The 18,936-nt window shown below is 41.6% G+C and overlaps 1 protein-coding gene across 1 annotated transcript; it reads left to right on the top strand.

The window, feature by feature from the left end:
* The first annotated feature begins 14,152 nt into the window (after positions 1-14,152).
* lactb2 (lactamase, beta 2) lies at positions 14,153-17,620 on the top strand. The gene is made up of 7 exons (XM_069708966.1): positions 14,153-14,379; positions 15,092-15,252; positions 15,361-15,481; positions 15,611-15,789; positions 16,355-16,503; positions 16,724-16,811; positions 16,971-17,620. Exons 1-7 carry the CDS (start codon positions 14,258-14,260, stop codon positions 17,012-17,014), a joined length of 864 nt encoding a protein of 287 aa, XP_069565067.1. The 5' UTR covers positions 14,153-14,257; the 3' UTR covers positions 17,015-17,620.
* Positions 17,621-18,936: the final 1,316 nt, after the last annotated feature.

Below are 18,936 nucleotides of genomic sequence, written 5' to 3'. Positions count from 1 at the left end.
GAAGATAAACTCTATTTAATCCAGTAAAGACGACATGATTGCAGCAGAAAAGAAAAAATAAAGTGATAAGACGGAGACGTGAAATGTTGTCAGTCATTTCGCTTGTCTTTCAAATGACGTACTTTCCTTCGTAGACGAATAAATAGTGTACTAATTATACTAAGATACTGTTGTCTGCTGCTCTGCACTCACTTGAAAAATAAACCGGAACATTTGAATGCATCACCCGCCAACATATCTGCTGGCTTTAATTATTTTACCCAGAAATTAACGTGCTTTTGTTCCCTTTTTGTGCCCTGCAGGAAGCTGCAGCTTCCTGACGCCTATAAATTTGAAAATCTTCACGTCAGCGTTCCCTCCTCTTTTTTCCTCTACGTAGCCGAGATGGCGAACGTTTAGGGTGAAAAAAAAAAGTGTCCATCATTTGAATTTTTGGAAAAAAAATGTTTTTTTTAAAGTGGCGTCATCCAGGTACTTCGGAGCATGTTTTCATATTCAAAAGAGTGAGTGTAAGTAAATAAGTGCCATTTGGAACTGATTGCCGTTTTAATTGCACCTTGATGAGCAAATCAGGATTTTTTTTTTTGATTTTTTTTTTAATGTAAAACAGTAAGACATAAATTATCCTCTCAGTTCAGTCACATCTGCAGCTACTAGGAGGACGATAGAGACGAGAACCTCGGTCGATATGAATAACCACCAGGTCCCTCGGAGCGGAGGCAGAGTTGTGGTTTTATTACGGCTCTGGCGGGAGGAAGCAGTCGTTTCCTGTCAGCGGGGTCATAAACGCAGGTCATAGTTCAACAGGAGACGGTCGAGGCAGACAGATGCATCGGAAATGTTCAGCTGTCTCGTCCATGACGAGAGAGAGTGGACGAAGCGCCCTGAGGACGACGGGACGGATCCTCCTGGTGTCGCTGCTTTAAAAAGGCCCTCCAGAATGATCAGTTTAATTACAGGAGGAACACGTCCAAATATGGGCCTTACAGCGCACAGCATCCTGTAACCTGCTCTGTCAACACTGTCGGTAATTCATGTCATTAAAGCAGATTTGAACGCGTGACAGATGACAGGACCGACGGAGACGCAGAGCGAGAGATGAAAACGATGGAGGCTCCGGTCGTCAGCCTTTTACAGATTCAACCCCTGCGTGACGAAAAACCAGCCATCCATAATGGATCGCATGTCTCCTAGCAACAGCGGGCAACCTAGCAACAGGATCTTAGCAACAGCAACAAACCTGCCGCCTCCTTGCCCGCCAGCCAATGGGGGAGCGTTTTTTTATGACGCCCAGCAGCCAATCAGGGGAGGGAGCGGCGCCCGGCGAAGAGATAGAGAGCGAGGAGGGTGTGTTTTTCATCGCACAGCTGATTGGGCACACGGACATGGAACGCATGCATATACAAACAGGACACACACACACACACACACACACACACACACACACACACACACACACACACACACACACACACACACACACACACACACACACACACACACACACACACAGTAGTAGCCTTCACATCTGTGTAAGTGTGCACTTCAGGGACACACAGAGTGAGTCGGTGCAGGACACACACTCTCAGGTTAACTACACACACATTCAGGACGCACACCTAAATTCTTTTGGTGATAAGAACCACCGAGTATTCGCACCATCTGCATTAGAGATGTGTTGGCTAAATGCAATCAGGTGTTTTCAAATGGTCAGTATGTGTTTTTAAAGAGTTGCTAAAATTACAAAAGATCTTTTTTTTTCTTTTTTTTTTACATATTTGTATGTAGTGTTTATTCATATGGATAGTTTTGGTTTTATTTGAGGTTTTGATCAGAGACTGTATATAAAAATGGACATGAAAAATGAGTTCAATGCAAACAGTACCGTAAACTGTAATACCAGCGAGTGCCACTAGAGGTCGGCTCCAAAAAGCCTCCGGCTCCATAGACTCCCATTCAACTTCTCTCATCAAATCCAAAGTGAATAAAATGTGTCCATCAGTTATCTCGGTGTTGTTAGCTAAAGTCACTCCTTCTTCTTAGTTTTCTGGAGGTCCATCTGAAAATAATCCCTCATTCATTAGAAAAGAAGATTCAAGAAGACCTGTTTTTGGGGGCGTGTCTGTTTGATTGACAGGCCTGTGGTGCAGTCAGGTTGCAGCTATCGGTGGGCGGGACGTAGTATTGTCAGGTTTCCAATATGGTCACTTCTGGCTTCAATATTGCAAGATGGCGTCAAAACAAAACATTCACAAAACCGACGGCTGACATCGTTGGTTTGCTGCTTTATTTTGAAAATGCTTTTGAGATCACTGCATTCACCCGACAGAGTGATTGGATTTTCATTTGTGGCATGACATTTAGTACATTGAACAGATTTTTTTTGCAACAGTTTTCATCAGCTTGGTGTCTTTACACAAAATGTAAAAACAAAAAAAGCCTTTGAAGTGATGTCAGTGAATTATCCGGAGTAATTGTGACATTTTTACTGAAAACACACAACACTTCAGTTTTCTAAATGTCTTTTTTTAATTTTTGTATTATTGCTCTGATCCCATTCATCTCATAGTGGGATGAAAGCAGATAGACATGTCAAAGCAAAATGTATCTGGATGACGGCTTCGCGTTAGAGGAAAATAAAATAAATCGCTCTTTTGTAATCTGGGTGAACAAATGCTTCAATAGTTTCGTCTGACAGTCGAGATCCATGACACAAAGCGTATCATTCTGCGTCTACGCGGATCAATTATTAAACGATTCATTGTCGGGTTTTTGTGGCAAGATTTTTATAACGGCAATGACAACATTCAGTCACTTCATCCTTGTCCTATTACAAGTCAAAATAAAAGCAGTTAAAGAGTGATAGAGCCGATGAAGTCGTTTAGAAAGCACTCTTGAAGGAGACGTTTGGGATTTATAAAGTCTGTTTTAAAACATTACTCTACATTTCTTCGTCAGTTCGGGCTCTCGAGATTTTGAAATGCAAAAAAGCAGAGCCCTCATTCCATGCAAAAAAAAAAAAAAAATGCCGAGTCAGTATCTTTAAAACTTTCAGTCCATTTAGTCCAAATTTCCCTCTTTTTATTTCCCTGGAAAAGTAGTTCCCTGCAGATGAAGGCCTGTGCATTTTGTCCTCCATTTTCTCCCAGTATGCAGTAGTTGCAAAACGGCTTAAAAAATACAGATAAACTCAAGTTAACAAAGAGCTAACAACGTTAACATACAGCTGACGAAGCTAACCAACAGCTAATATAAAAAAATAGCAACCAGCTAACAACGCTAACAACCCTCAGACGCCTCAGAAGGTCCCGGTCGAACTCGGTGTTGACAGTCTGACCCTGGGGGACGAATTCACGGTTGCACAACCTCCCGACAGTGAAGCTCCGCCCCTCTTTGAAACCTGAATGTCACTCAGAACGCCTCACCCGGCTCGTCGCTTCATCGCCGCAGACTTTCTGAAGCATTTCTATTGACCTTTTCCAGAGTTTTGACCCCAAAAATCAGATGTTTCTCTGCTCCAGTTTCAGGAAATCACAAATGTTCACGTTACCAACGAGTGTAAATCAAGCGACGTAACGTGGAATACTTCCTCGTGAAGGTTACTGCTTTTCCTCTCGCTCCGCGTACGTCTCTGGACGTCTTAACAAATAAAACTTCCAATAGAGCCGGGCGTCGTTGTTTTTTTCACGATTTTACATTGTTTTGAATCCTTTTTTTCAGCCTTGTATTTCCTCGTTATTGTTGCCTGGTGTGAAGTATGAAGTAAGCAGCGCTCCACTGTCCATCTCACAAGCATTGCACCGTTTAAAAAGGCTTCCCTCCTATCTAGTGACTAAAGCTAATATATCTCTGAGGAGACTCCACACCCCCGGGCAAAAGAAAAGATGTACCTTTAAATGAGTAGTAATGGTGTCTTGCCACCCCCCCCCCTCCCCCCTCCAATATGGCCTCCCGTTCTGCAGACATACGTGGACTTTTCAATTCCCCGGACCAAAGGTGTGAGTATTATCTGGAGATTCATTCCCTGCCCTTAAATGGAAGAATGAAAAGTGAAGCTTAAAAGTCACCTGCTTTTTTGTGTGTGTGGGAGCTTGACGCGCCTCATTCTTCATTCAGTACGAAGCAATCTTCAAACCAAGAGAGGAGGAGGAGGAAGAGGAGGAAGAGGAGGAAGAGGAAGGGTGCTTTAGAGTTAAGATGGCGTCTCCATTTTCAGTTGTTTGTGATTTACCAGCTGGATGTGTTTTGGTCATGAACACCAAACGGAGGGAGTCCTTGACTTTGTATTTTCAGGAGAGAAGTTGATGCTTTTTGAATGGAATCTATTAGAGGTTGTTGTTGTTTTGGAGCCAGCCCCTAGTGGCCCTCAGTGGTATTGCACTTTTAAGGCACTTACTTATCAGAACTAAGAGACTACGTCCATTTTTATAAATATTCTAAGCTGTAGACACGGTAGCAGTTAATCAGTTATTCAGCAAAATCAATATTTAATTTGAGCAATTTCAGCAACTGATTAAACGTTTCAGTGATTTAACGAGGGAAAATGTCAAACATTCAATAATTCATCTTTTGAAATTTGAGGATTTGTTGCAAAATAGTCCACTGATTGCAACAAAAAATGTAATATTAAAATCAATAAATGACAAAATAGCCCTTCTTGCAAGCAACAAATACTATAAATTGTCATATTCACGCTTTCGAAAACGGGTATTCAGCGGATGAACAAAGCACGAGTTTGAGCTGAATCCCTCGAAATGATTGCATGTGCATGTCTATTATAAAAAAAAAAAAAAAAGAAAAAAGCATCATTGTGTGTGTAGGCGGACGCCATTAAAATATCTGACAAGCAGAAAGACACCATCCTCGTTCAGACCGAGATCAGAAAGTTCGGAGTCCCTCGACAGGTGGTGCAGCAAAAACACTAAAAAAAGCCCTGACTCGATGCTTCAGTGTGAGTGAGTCACCCACGGCTCTCTAAATAAGTCATTAAAGGGAACTCGCAGTTTGACATGACATCCAATCAACCAGGATCACATTTGGACTTCTGGATATTTAATATTTAAACCTGTTTTTTTTTTCTCTCTCTCACTGAAGTGAATCGGAAAATTGAATTGCAAATCTCTCCGGCTGCTTTTTGAAGACTTGTCTGGATATTTGGGGAAAGAGAGAGAGAGAGAGAGAGAGAGGTTGAAAACAAATGTCAGTGTAATGAAATCCTGTGGAGGGTCACATGATGACCGCTGAGGGGAAAACGACACACGTTTTTGTTTGATTGACAGTCAGGTTACGGCTATCGGTGGGCGGGACTTATTATCACATCGAGTCCGATCCACCGCTAGCTCCTCCCCCAGCTCGCCCAAATACGCTCCGCTCCACCCCCGCGCCGTGATTTGGACCTGAATAATATTTGGAAACTTAACGGCAAAAAGCGATGGAAATATCGGTGTCCATTTTCTAAATATCCCGGTTTGCGTCCTCCAAAATTCAACGTGGGCGGCAGGAGTGCAAATCCATCTTTTTTTTTTTTTAAGTTGATGTGTGGTCAAAAGAAGTGTTGCTTGGTGTTTGGACATATTAGACCCGTTAACCCGCCTCTCTCTCTTATCTTTGCTCTCCCACTCGTCCTTTGTACTTCATTTCCACTTTTTTTTTGCTTTATTGTTGGATGAGGCAGCGCTTCTGAATGAACTGCATGAAAATAAAACAAAATACCTTCAACATGACGGTCAAATGTTCCTTCTCCCTTTTTTTTTTTACACCTTGTATTTTTCTGGCTTCCTCTGTCGTCCTTCCTCCCTCTCTTTCGTGCACACACACACACACACACACACACACACACACACACACACACACACACACACACACACACACACACACACACACACACACACACACACACACACACACACACACACACACACACACACACACACACACACACACACACACACACACACACACACACACACACACACACACACACACACACACACACACACACACACACACACACACACACACACACACACACACACACACACTCTCTGGCTCTCAGGATTTATTTCTCTCCATCACTGCTCAGATTAATCAGCAGCTTCCTGCCAGTGTCTGACAGTTTTCCCCTAGTTGGCTGGCCTCCAAATCAGACAGTGTTAGACACCAGCTCTCTGTCCTGTCCTGTCTGTCTGCCTGCCTGCCTGTCTGTCTGCCTGCCTGCCTGTCTGTCTGCCTGCCTGCCTGTCTGTCTGCCTGCCTGTCTGTCTGCCTGCCTGCCTGTCTGTCTGCCTGCCTGTCTGTCTGACTGTCTGCCTGCCTGTCTGTCTGCTTTATCCCAGCTGGCCGTAAGATGTCACTACGGTTCGCTTTGTATTTACTTCAGTTTGTGCTGTATAACACAACTAAGATATATAGTGTGAAGTATCACAGGAACATTTTTTTTTTTGGATGGGCCTGAGGTGCAGATGAAAATCCATTTGGGTTTGATTATGTACACAGTTTATGTCGAGTTTGAACTGCAGATCCCTTTAAGTTTGGCTCCAGCAGCAACCAACACCCATTAGTTTGTGAACTGTCGTTTTGAAACCTCGAGTTCGACATTTCGACCTTCGGCACCTTTTTTATGGAACCAGAAGTGACCATATTTGGACGAGCTGGGGAGGAAAGCGAGGAGTGAATCTGACTCCTTCTAATTGGGAACTCAAGGACACTGCGCCTGGTCATTTATAGGCCTGTCAATCAAACTGACACGCCCCCTAATATGAGGCCTAATATCTCCTTAATAATGAAATTATTTTCAGATTGGACCACCAGAAAACTAATAAGAACGACTGACTTCAGAAAATGACTCATTCATTGACTTGAGAGAAGTTGAATGGGAGTCTATGGAGCCGGAACCTTTTTCGGAGCCAACCCCTAGTGGTCACTCGGTTGTATTGCAGTTTAGGTCACTTCTGCAGCTATAAAACAGATGACTCCTATTTCACTGTCAGAATTCTATCCATTTATTTATTCCAAAAAAAACATCTGAAAGGTCTGGAGGAGAACATTGATTGAGTTATGTTATGGCCATACAACTAAACAGGAAGTTCCCATAGTATTAGTGCACATACTTTAACTGCACAGCTCAGTTTTCATGCGCCGGGAACGTCTCACCAGACTACATTCATATTCTGTCAGGGTCTCTGCCGTCCGTCTCGTCCGTCTCGTCCATCTCGTCCGTCTCGTCGCAGTGAGTCAGCATGTCGGTGGAGAGTCACCTTAATTTAGTCCACAGGGAAGCTGCTGAATATCTGTCTCTCACCTCCACACTTGTGTTTCATTTGGAGGCGCTGCCTGCATGTTGACAAGCCTGGTACACACACACACACACACACACACACACACACACACACACACACACACACACACACACACACACACACAGCACACACACAGTTGCCGGTGCTGCTGAATATTCAAACAGGGGAACATTGCGAGTGTACGCCCACACACTCCTGTTAATACAAGCATGCAACCCTTAAGTGATTAACTCCGGATACACCGGAGCTGTTCAGCGCGCGTACGAGCAAATTTATGCAGCAATAGTTCGACACGTCGGGATTTTCAGAACAGAAGATGGATACCGCAGTAAATCTGAAGCTGCTGCCAAGGTTTTTTAGGTTTAGCCACCAAAAACCATGTGATTAGGATTTGGCACAAAAAGTACTTTGTTAAGGACCATAACTACTTGGCTTTCTCTCAGAATCGGACCTCGGCCCTCTGGGTGGTGTGAGTCTCGGGTTTGAGCGCACCTCACCATTCGGACTTCATCACTCGGCACGCTCTCGTGGACCGACGGTCGTATTAAACACTTTAGTGAGAACTCAACACAACGAACTGACTCGAAGCAGAACTTTTGATGCACTCAGTGGTTCACGAAGTAAAATAAAGTGAACAAACTACACTCAGCAGGTAAAACAAATCTTCGAACTGAACTCCACAAAATGAAAGTGATCTGTAATTTCCACCAATGAGGGGACAGCATCCTCTAAACAAAGTGTTTCTCAAAAACATGAAGCGTCGTTAGCCGGCCTTACTGGTGTCTGAGATAACTGACTGGAAAACCAAACTCCAGCCACGGCAGGGTTTACGTCGCTGCATCCCACAGGACTCACTCAAACATGAACAGTTAATGTGGCACTGTATGAAAACATAATCACCAGGTTTAAAACAGACATGTGTGTCGTCGCCTCTCTTAACCGCTCCGGTCTCTCTACTACTTTCTTCTTCTGCACTCCCGTCCTCTAAATTGATATTTCCCCGGCTCTCTCTCCTCCTCTCCATCTCCTTCATGTCTCTCTGCCTCTACTTATTTAATTTGGTATCACATTAGGGCTCCGGAGGAGAAAGTTAATTACGCAGCATTTTAAATTATGAATTGCGATACAGTTTAGTAACATATTGCCTCATTTCTCACCGTGGACTGAGGCGGCGATGAGATTTTTCACAGTTACTTTGCAGGTATCAAAGGTGCCATGCTCACTGGGATCTTTTATTATTAGTTGAATTTTATATTAACTCGATATCATCTTTTGTTAAAACCCACATGACAGATGAAGGGCTTCATTCCAAAATGAGATATCATATGAATTAAATATGGAGCAAAAATTGCTATCTGTATTCCTTCAAGTCAATATTTCTTACTTAGCAGTAACCTATAATATGTCTGTTATAACACGTATAAAAGTAAAAAAAAAAAAAGACTTTCTAATAATTATATAGCGGAGATGGCAATGATAACAATTTGATCAGTTCAACACATCTAAAAAAGAGTCATTATTTTTCCTTGAGCATCTGTACAAAGTAGTGGATTGTCGATTTAAAGGACCAGTTCACCAAAGAAACAACTTTTTCTCACGTACCCATGCAGACAGGTTTATATTGTCCAGGTTTCGGTCTCCGCTCCGATACAATGGAGGTGAATGGAGTTCTGTTTGTGCTAAAAAAACAAAACAATATGCATTTCAAGAAGTTTAAAGAAGATGGTTGAATGAAGGCAGCATCAACCTGGTGGAATATAGAGTCAGTGATTTTCTTCTGACTATAACTCACAGTAAAGGAAAAAAACAAACAATCACGCAACCTATAATCTGCTTTTCTGTCCAACCATCCCATTGTTGTTGTTATCCAGTGTTTTAGGTGGGGCTGTGTACAGTGCTGCCACCTGCAGGTCACATCTGAGCCCAACCTGGTATCTCAGCAAAGCGTGAAATAGACACGCCCGTCCACTAAAGCAAAAATGTGAGATAGCCACGCTTTGGGCTGCCGAGGTGTTAAAGTTACACGTTTTGAAGGTGTGAAATTTAAACACAAGTCATCTCATGTGGGTGTCCAACAACACAGGAACATAGGACATTTTTTGGTGGTACAAGGAGGCAGGAGGGATTAGTCACAAACTATCATGTGGGATGATGAGGTTTTGAGTCCAGGAAGTGACAAGGTTTTTCCTGAGTTGTTTTTTGTTTCCTAACCCCAACCGTGAGCTCATTTAACCCCAATAATGTGTTTTAACTAAAAGTTTCCTTTTCCTGTCAATCACATGACTCAAAGCATGTAAGTAGGTTTCATTTTCATCCACTACAGGAAAAACATGTAACTTTCACGCTTGGACGGCCCAAAAGTGTGTCTATTTCACGTTTCTGCTGTAGTGGACGGGCGTGTCTATTTCACGCCTTGCTGTGATACTGGGATGCTGAATCAGCTTTATTAAAACAGAGTTTACTGGGGGACCCTCCTCAATTGCTGAAGCTGTTGAATTTTCTGAAATGTTCACCTCCACTGTATTTAGTGGTAGAAAATCTCAGAAAAAAAGAAATCTCTTAAAAAACGGAGTTAAAACTTAAATTGTCTACGCTAACAAGAATCTGATTGCTTAAGGTTAAAGTTTTAGTTAAACTTAGGTTAGGTTAGGTTTCCAGATTAAAACATATTGACAACAAACTGTCAGCATCAGTCTGCGGTGCTCACCGTCCAGATGTGGTCCGTACGTGTCATTATAAACACCGCCACTCGTAAATATAAGTGCAGGATTTGCGGTGAGATCAGGGCTCCCACATTTACACTCTATACTGTTCCTGACCCCCGGTATCCCCCCACCTCCCCACCCCCCCAGTCATTTACATTTATATTGAATTAGAAGCCATGGTGGAGAGCGAGTGGAGGCAGCCGAGACTGATTATAATGGGAGATTACGGGCCGACTGCACCACCATTATGTCGTGTAATTACAAAGAGAGAGAGAGAGAGAGAGAGAGAGAGAGAGAAGGAGAGAGAGGAAGAGGAGGTGGAGGAGGAGGAGGAGGAAGAGGAGGAAGATGGGGGGCCCCTCTTGGATTCCCAGATGCCAGGATCTATTTCATTAAGGGGAAATAATGTCTCTCTGCTTTTCCCCTCCACTTATTTCACCTGTAAATATTACAGAGAGCCGAACATTCCCCTCTGTTACACCTGTTTTTATGGGTCACGTATTATTGGAGACAAATATCAAACGAGGCGTTAACGCCCCCCTCCCACCCCCCATCAGGTGATTTACCTCCGCGTCTCGATCCGCTTTATGGCTTCATTTGACTGCATCGATCTGCTGTTGTAATGCTTGTAGGATTACCGGGCCGTGCACTCGGGGAAAAGATGTAATGGGGTCAACGTAATGTAAAAGCCCCGTTGGGAAAGATTATCTGTTGTGTTTCCCCTCCTTGTAAAGTAATTGTAGGTGTGACAGCCCGAAGAAGAAGAGTCCAGTTTTGTAGGATTAGTAATCACAGGGAACATAAATTCAATTATATCACAATTAAAACTAAATTCAACTAATTTTCCAGCCGTAAAACTTTTAACAGATCCGTGAGCAATCCTTTTCCCACCAACTCCCATCAAACCAAATGAACTCAGCTTTTTTTAAATTTATATTTCATATCCAGCATAACACGGATGAACATTTTTAGGGGGGGGTGCATTCAGTCCTGCCTTCGAAACGGACAAGATGCTTCTCAGAGGACTTCAGATCTCTGACATGTCGTTTGGGAGCAAGAGTTCAAAAAAATGAAGGCAATAAGAGCGTTTAGTGAAATGTAGGAAAACAGCTGGATGTTAAGAGCAGCTCCACGGCTAATGGGGGAGTCATCGAGGGAAGAGGTCAGAGGTCAGAGGGGGAAGTGATGTCACCTGGTTAAAAGCCTTATTGCTTCAGCAGTTGGAGGCGGTTGCTGTGATGCCAAAATAATCCTGTCAATCAGTCAGTAAACATGGATGACTTTGGAGTTTCAAAGTTGAAATAGTAGAAATATAAATCCATTCCTTTTCTTTTTTTTTTTTTTTTTTTTTTAGATTTCATGAAGGTAGACGAAAATACGACGTTTAACTCGCTACCCTCTGTGACTTCTGATTTCAAGTGATCCCTTGGTGTCCTGACTCGACATCCCGTTTCTATGGAAGCAGGATGTTGGAGGTTTTCAACTTCGCCCACTGACACGGTGCACGGACAAGGAAGAAGAATCTCCCCGAAGGTCAAAACTCCAGCAGAAAACTGGTTGTGTATAGAAGAACTATAAATTTAGACCAATGCGTTCTTTGGCTCGTGGCCTTCGTCGGGATCAACATGAAACACGTCGCAAAACACACTTAAAGTGTTTTTAAAAATGTGTTTCGGTGATCTCGTGTCAATCCCTCGTCATTAAATCTATATTTTTTGTTTGTTTGTCCAAAAGTGTCTGGATGGAGTCGCTATTTACATCCGTAGAAAACAGCAGGAAATCTCAGGTATGGTTTTATGTGTTTTCTCCATCTTGCAGGTCCTCAGTTCGCTGTTTGGAAAGTCGTCTGTCTTTCCACCCACATGTTCATGTTTTACAGTCTGACTATAAATGAGGATAAAACTCTTTAAATCTATTTTAATTGAATATTTAAAGGGATAAATCTTCATCTTTACCAACATGCAGTCACTGCGTTAGTGTTTTGTTCCCCCTCTTAAAATAGTATATTGTTAACTAGTACATTATAAATTACAGTAAAACCAAACAGTCCTGTTGTAAAAGAGAACACGCTGTCATTGCTCTTCATCCTTCAGGCTCGTCGTTGACTTTTCCATCATGACAAAAGCAATCTGGATTATTAAATTAATTTCTAAAAACTTGGCAAAACAGTGAATAAATGGACTCGGACGTCTCCTCAAAAACGGTTTTATTTCCTCTCTAGTAAAATTCAGGTTTAAAGTCTGTGAGACACACAGGATCTGAGATACGGTGGATGTAGTGGAGGTCGATTCCAAGACTTCCACTCTGATTTGCGGTCAGTTTTGACGAATCTAATACGCGGCGGCATCGCTGGTATTAACAGAGAAGATGTTGGCGTTGATGGAATCAGAGAGGGAAGAGTCGAAGCTAAGTTGATTTTAAGGTCCAAAGCACATTGTAAGCTGACTGGTTCCATTTATAAATTGTCTCCAGCATGACTTCATATAACTTTGTCGCGGCACCAAGATGCATAAAGACGGAGAGTAAAAGTCTGAAGAGGTCAAACCACTAAAGAACTACTTCCCTATTGGACCATCGCATTTCTGCTTTGTGGTCAAATAAAGTTAATCTTTAAGAAACATGATTAAAAAGTTGTTTTAAGACAACTTTGATTGCAATCAACATCTTTTATCGAGTTAGTGGTTTTAGAGGTCCGAATTACTGTTAAAATATTAGATAAATCATATATAGATACAGGTTGATGTGGGTCTAATGCACACTACCTGCCACGCAGAAAGGTTACCATAACAACGAGCAGAACTAAATGAGCCAATATGGTTGTATACCAATTACCTTCAAGATGGCCGCTTAGCCTAAACATGGCTATAAACTACGTCAACGACAATGGTAGCATTTCTCGTAATTAAAGAACACAAATGCACTGTTTTTATTTGTTTTATTTTTTTAATTGTGATGACATTTTCATTTGTCAGCTGTGGGGGAAAACTCCCTTAAAACATCTCTAAAAACCTTCCATAAAGTCGCTCTCGGATCAATACATCTATACGTGAAACTTCATTAAGCGCCCTATAGGGAGGTCAAAGGTCACCACCAGATACAGAGCAGCAGCCATTCACCGGGCAGTTTTTACAGCTTTCTAATGACTTTGGTTTCCTCAATTTGGAGTTGTATAAAAAAAAAAACACACACAAAAAAACCAATTTAAACTTCCAGGATTAATGAGGGCAATAACAACAGCCATTAAACCAGATAGCTTCGATATCTGAGGTTAAACTGTGAGGAGTTGGCGAACATCATTATCATTACCTCGTAATAAAACGCTCATTCTGTGAAACACCGATAATCCCAGACTCTTTCATATTTTATTTTATTTTTTTTGCCATGTGTGCTGTGGTTTAGTTTATGAGGTGAGAGGTGACTCAGACTGGACAATGGCCCCACCTAGTGTTTGGTTTGTACTGCAGCCTGTAATCAACCTGGTAGCAGCGTAGATGGAGCTGCATTTACAGCTGGACAATTATTAAAATGAAGGAAAGGAGAATTTGTGGCACTAATGTGAAAGTAATGTATGCAAGAGTGTTTTTATATACTTGTGATGATGTGCCAGTAAAAGGAGCTTGGCCTAAAGCAACTAATACTCATAGAGAGATTCATTTTAATTATTTATTTCAATTAAATAAACCGGATGTGTCAGGAGAAGGCGAGAAGCTGTAAATTTACATAGTGATCTGTTTTACATATTTAGATATTTTAAAAAAAGTACAAAAAATATACTTCAAAATTCACACAAACTTTAAGTTGAGTAATAATAATATATAAAAAGGCACAAAATAGTACAAAGGACAGGTTTTATCAGTCTGATAGCAAAACATATGTAGTTCCTGCAGAATTGAAATCCAGAATAAGAATCAATCTAAAAAAAAATTGTTCTATTAAAATTGAAATGAGGCTATTTTTGTTCACAAATTGACAAGTTGTATGCAAACATTATATGGGTGAAAATACAGGATTTATGTATTAATCGTAAAAACATTTATGTCAATAGCATCAAATAATGGCACAAGTGAAAAAACCGTGAAAAGAAAACTAAGTTAAACTGAGACTTTTACTTTGAAGGGGCGCTTTGGCATATACAGGAAGTAAATAAATGCTGCTTCCGTTCTACGTCCTGTTTGACGAGGGTTTGTTGAACTTTTACCTCCAAGTGTTTTGTGTTTCGTTATCGTGTCGTTCACATCCCAACCTGCCGCAGCTATGAGTGCCATTATTCCTCGGATAGAGCAGCTGTCTGCCCGCGTTGTTCGGGTTTTGGGTTGCAACCCGGGACCGATGACGCTGCAGGGAACCAACACGTACCTGGTCGGAACCGGTGAAAGGTGACGAGTCAGCCTTCATCATGTTCTCCAAAATGAAGCGTGTGTTCTCCACTCCAACATATCTGCATTTGGGAACGACAACTTGACCAAAGACAAGACAGTCCAAGAAGCCATTAGTATGTCTTCTGTTGGCTCATGGAAAGAGACGTCACGCCAAACTCCATCTAATTTTGGGGGGAATTTAGTATGTCTTTGCTCGGAGGCAATGAAATGTAGTATATACAACAAAACTGGAAGTATTCAATTAATCATTTAGGTCTCCTGTCTACATCGGCGTTCACTCAGTGTGAAAATATTTATAGTTTTTGCTACTATTTAGGAATCCATTAGTGTGCCTTCTGTTCGCTTATGGAAAGTGACGTCACGCCAAACTCCATGTAGTTTTTGGGGGGAATTAGCATGTCCTTGCTTGTAGGCAATAAAACGCAGCATACACAACAAAACTGGAAGTATGAAATTAATCATTAAGGTCTACTGGCTACATCGGCGTTCACTCAGTGTGAAAATATTCATGTTTATTTGAGCTACTATTTAGGTTATTTGACTTGAGTTAGTTAAACAAAAGTTCTTCATGTTAAAAAAAAAAAAAAAAGCAAAATAACTAAGAACTACAAAAGAAAAAATAGGAAAATTATTAATGCATGAGTATGGATAGCTTCTTTCTGACTACATAATAATAATAATAATAATAATAATAATACATGTATTGCAGACGGGTGCTGATAGACACCGGGGAACCTGCTGTGCCCGAATACATCGGCAGCCTGAAACGTGCGCTGAAGCAGTTCAACACGAGCATCCAGGAGATCATCGTCACACACTGGCATCACGACCACACGGGCGGAGTGGAAGATATCTGCAGGGACATAACTGGTGAGAGCTGCAGCTGTCACATTACTACCTACATTTATAGTTTCAAGAGAGAGAGAGAGAAAAAGAACATGAAAAAATATTCATATTTCTCCTGTTGTCTTCCTGCAGGTTCTGAGGTGCGAGTCAGCAAACTGCCTCGGTCCACCCGAGCCAGAGAGACAGCTGGGAACAAGAGCTACACCTTCCTGAAGGATGGAGATGTTGTCCGAACGGAGGGAGCCACACTCAAGTCAGTTTTATGCAATTTTGAATGTATGGAAAGGACATGAAATAAAAACGCCGAACCAAAAACATTCTGCCGTGCGGCTAACGTCTGAATCTTGTCGCAGTGAGTTATTTGAGCAAATTTTCTTCCCAGGGTGCTTTTCACCCCGGGCCACACCGACGACCACATGGCGCTGCTGCTGGAGGAGGAGCACGCTCTCTTCTCCGGCGACTGCATCCTGGGCGAGGGCACGGCCGTGTTCGAGGATCTCTACGACTACATGAAATCTCTGAAGGTCCTGCTGGACTCTCAGGCCGACCTCATCTACCCCGGTGAGCGAGGACACGCTGGTAGTCTGGTTACCACTGTTTTTCTTTTTTTATCTCTCTTTCAAACCCATTCACACACACACACACACACACACACACACACACACACACACACACACACACACACACACACACACACACAAGTTAGCACAGCCTAGTGGTAAAAGAGTAATGATGGAATAAATGATAACTTTCTGAATCGAGATGTTTTTCATCCCTTCTAAGATTCATTCTCACAGTTGTTGTTTTTTGCAATGCATTCACCACAAGGGGCTACAATTATGATTAGTTTTACTATTATTAATGCATTCTTCAAATTCATTAATTATTCTATTAGAAAATATAGAAAGATGCCCAACAAAAGACATTTGATCTGATTGTTTGGTTTTATTTTTTGGCCAATGATCCCGACTTTTCAACGGGTGAAACCAGCGAGTATTTATCAGTTTTTAAAGCAGATTTTCTATTAAATTTCTGCCGATGGACCAGTTTTTGCAGCTTTGATGTCCACAGCTTTTGATGCTTGTTCTGTTCATTAAAAACTTCCCCCCCGCTGCTCTGTGTGCAGGTCACGGACCTGTGGTTCAGGACGCCGGCTCCAAGATCAGACACTACATGAGCCACCGGGACCAGAGAGAACAACAGATCCTGGCGGCCGTTCAGGACGGAGCGGGAAAGCCTTTCTCCTCCATGGAACTCGTGAAGATCGTCTATAAGGTTTTGGGAAATCGTCTTCGGTTACTTTTGATGCATTTTAATATCGTATAGCGCACCTTCAACACATTCATTTATTTCATTAAAACCAGCATACATACGTGAAAGTGAGCTGCAAACAATCACACAAACCACCAGTTCTTTGACCGCCAGACTTTTATACTTTGCTCTGTTTTCTTTTTTTTTGTCACAGTTGACTGTTTTTTTTTTTTTCTTCTTCCAGGAAACTCCTGAATATTTACACCAAGCTGCTAACGTGAACCTGGTTCATCACTTGAAGAAGCTGGAGAAGGAAGGCAAGATCACTCTGGGTATGTCCTCTCTTATTACTGCAAAAACTACCGTCGTTTCCCTTCATAACACCATTATTAGATTAAGATTCCATTAAAAGTTTTAATTTAGAATATTAAATTTTGCACAATAAAATACAAAAGTGAACTCTTTTGTTTTTTCTTTTGGTTTTCCTTCAGTGAACGACCCTTCGCAGAACAGCCAATGGAAGAGTAATCTGTGACACTGAGATGAAATCAAATTGATCATTCTGGTCAACAGCTTGTGATTTTTAAAAGCCAAAACGATCCGTTTTACGGTGTTACGTTTGTGCTCGAACGCCTCTGCTGATGGAAATTCTGAGACGTCGCTCGGTTAAAGTTGCCTCGGATTGTTTCTTGACTCGGGAGAGCGTAGAAAATCGTGAGCATCGGCGAGACTCGTGAGGAGCTGCAGCCTCCGTGTCAAAGCTTGAACAAAACGAAAAACTTCTCAGGTCAGCTGAATTTGATCTGTGAATTAAATATGTCATCGTCTCTGCTTCCAGAAGGATTTCCCTTGAGCCTCTTCAAGTTGAGCACTTTTTGTGGACTTTAAACTGAATCTAATTCTAAACAGCAATTTGATTTGTTAAAAATACCCTTTTTTTTGAGTGGAGTTTGGTGCACAAGCGTGTTTTTCTTCCTCTCTTGTTCCCTCTCTTCTTATGACAAATTTTGTTGTTGTTGCTGCTCATTTTTTTTGTCTTCCAAACTTTATTCATATTTGCTGTAAAAGTCAGAAAATGGAGCAGAAAATACGTAGGATAAAAAAATAAAGCAGAAATAAATAAGTGTGTTTTCAGACTGTCGACTCTGAGAGAGGGAGATATTGATTTTTTTTTTTTAATCCACACTGCCAGTTAGAAGTTAATATTTTCATCTGTTTTCCCCCTTTGTTGTTTTTTTTTTATAAGTCTGACTTTGCCTTCTTGAGCACTATGAACTTTTTGAGAAAAGGCTCACACATTTTCCAGTCAGCCACTAGGTGGAAGTATCTGTTCATTTTATGACAGCCAATTATAAGATAGATAGATAGATAGATAGATAGATAGATAGATAGATAGATAGATAGATAGATAGATAGATAGATAGATAGATAGATAGATAGACGGACGGACGGACGGACGGACGGACGGACGGACGGACGGTTAGTTAGTTTATTAATCCCACAAGGGGAAATGTTTTCGCTACAGCAGCATTCATAGATACAGGAAAGCAATAAAACAACAGTAGAAAATATTAAATATAAAAATGCACAGTATATACAATAAAATTGAATAATTAAATTAAATTAAACAAACGAAACAATAGTGTAAACATACAATCAACGGTGTTATTGTTGTGTGATGGATTTTGCCAGAGGTGATTTATTGTACAGTCTTATTGCGGTCGGCAGGAATGATCTCCTGTATCTGGAATGATCTCCTGTATCAGGAATGATCTCCTGTATCAGGAATGATCTCCTGTATCTGGAATGATCTCCTGTATCAGTAATGATCTCCTGTATCTGGAATGATCTCCTGTATCTGGAATGATCTCCTGTATCAGGAATGATCTCCTGTATCTGGAACGATCTCCTGTATCTGGAACGATCTCCTGTATCTGGAATGATCTCCTGTATCAGGAATGATCTCCTGTATCAGGAATGATCTCCTGTATCTGGAATGATCTCCTGTATCAGGAATGATCTCCTGTATCTGGAATGATCTCCTGTATCTGGAATGATCTCCTGTATCAGGAACGATCTCCTGTATCTGGAACGATCTCCTGTATCTGGAATTATCTCCTGTATCTGGAATGATCTCCTGTATCTGGAATGATCTCCTGTATCAGGAATGATCTCCTGTATCTGGAACGATCTCCTGTATCTGGAACGATCTCCTGTATCAGGAATGATCTCCTGTATCTGGAATGATCTCCTGTATCAGGAACGATCTCCTGTATCTGGAACGATCTCCTGTATCAGGAATGATCTCCTGTATCAGGAACGATCTCCTGTATCTGGAATGATCTCCTGTATCAGGAACGATCTCCTGTATCTGGAATGATCTCCTGTATCTGGAATGATCTCCTGTATCAGGAACGATCTCCTGTATCTGGAACGATCTCCTGTATCTGGAATTAT

This window comes from Brachyistius frenatus, unplaced genomic scaffold (genome assembly GCF_029030835.1).
Source record: "Brachyistius frenatus isolate BFR_SWC_R1_liver_20210118 unplaced genomic scaffold, ASM2903083v1 Contig_79, whole genome shotgun sequence".
NCBI classification, from domain to species: Eukaryota; Metazoa; Chordata; class Actinopteri; family Embiotocidae; genus Brachyistius; species Brachyistius frenatus.
This window is presented reverse-complemented; position numbering and strand designations above follow the sequence as displayed.

What these genes read in the sequence shown, in the direction of transcription:
- lactb2 (XM_069708966.1), top strand. Translation starts at nt 14,258, where the DNA reads ATGAGTGCCATTATTCCTCGGATAGAGCAGCTGTCTGCCCGCGTTGTT. An exon ending in CTGGTCGGAACCGGTGAAAG is followed by an intron (nt 14,380 to 15,091) that starts GTGACGAGTCAG and finishes CATGTATTGCAG; the next exon opens with ACGGGTGCTGATAGACACCG. An exon ending in ACGGAGGGAGCCACACTCAA is followed by an intron (nt 15,482 to 15,610) that starts GTCAGTTTTATG and finishes TTTTCTTCCCAG; the next exon opens with GGTGCTTTTCACCCCGGGCC.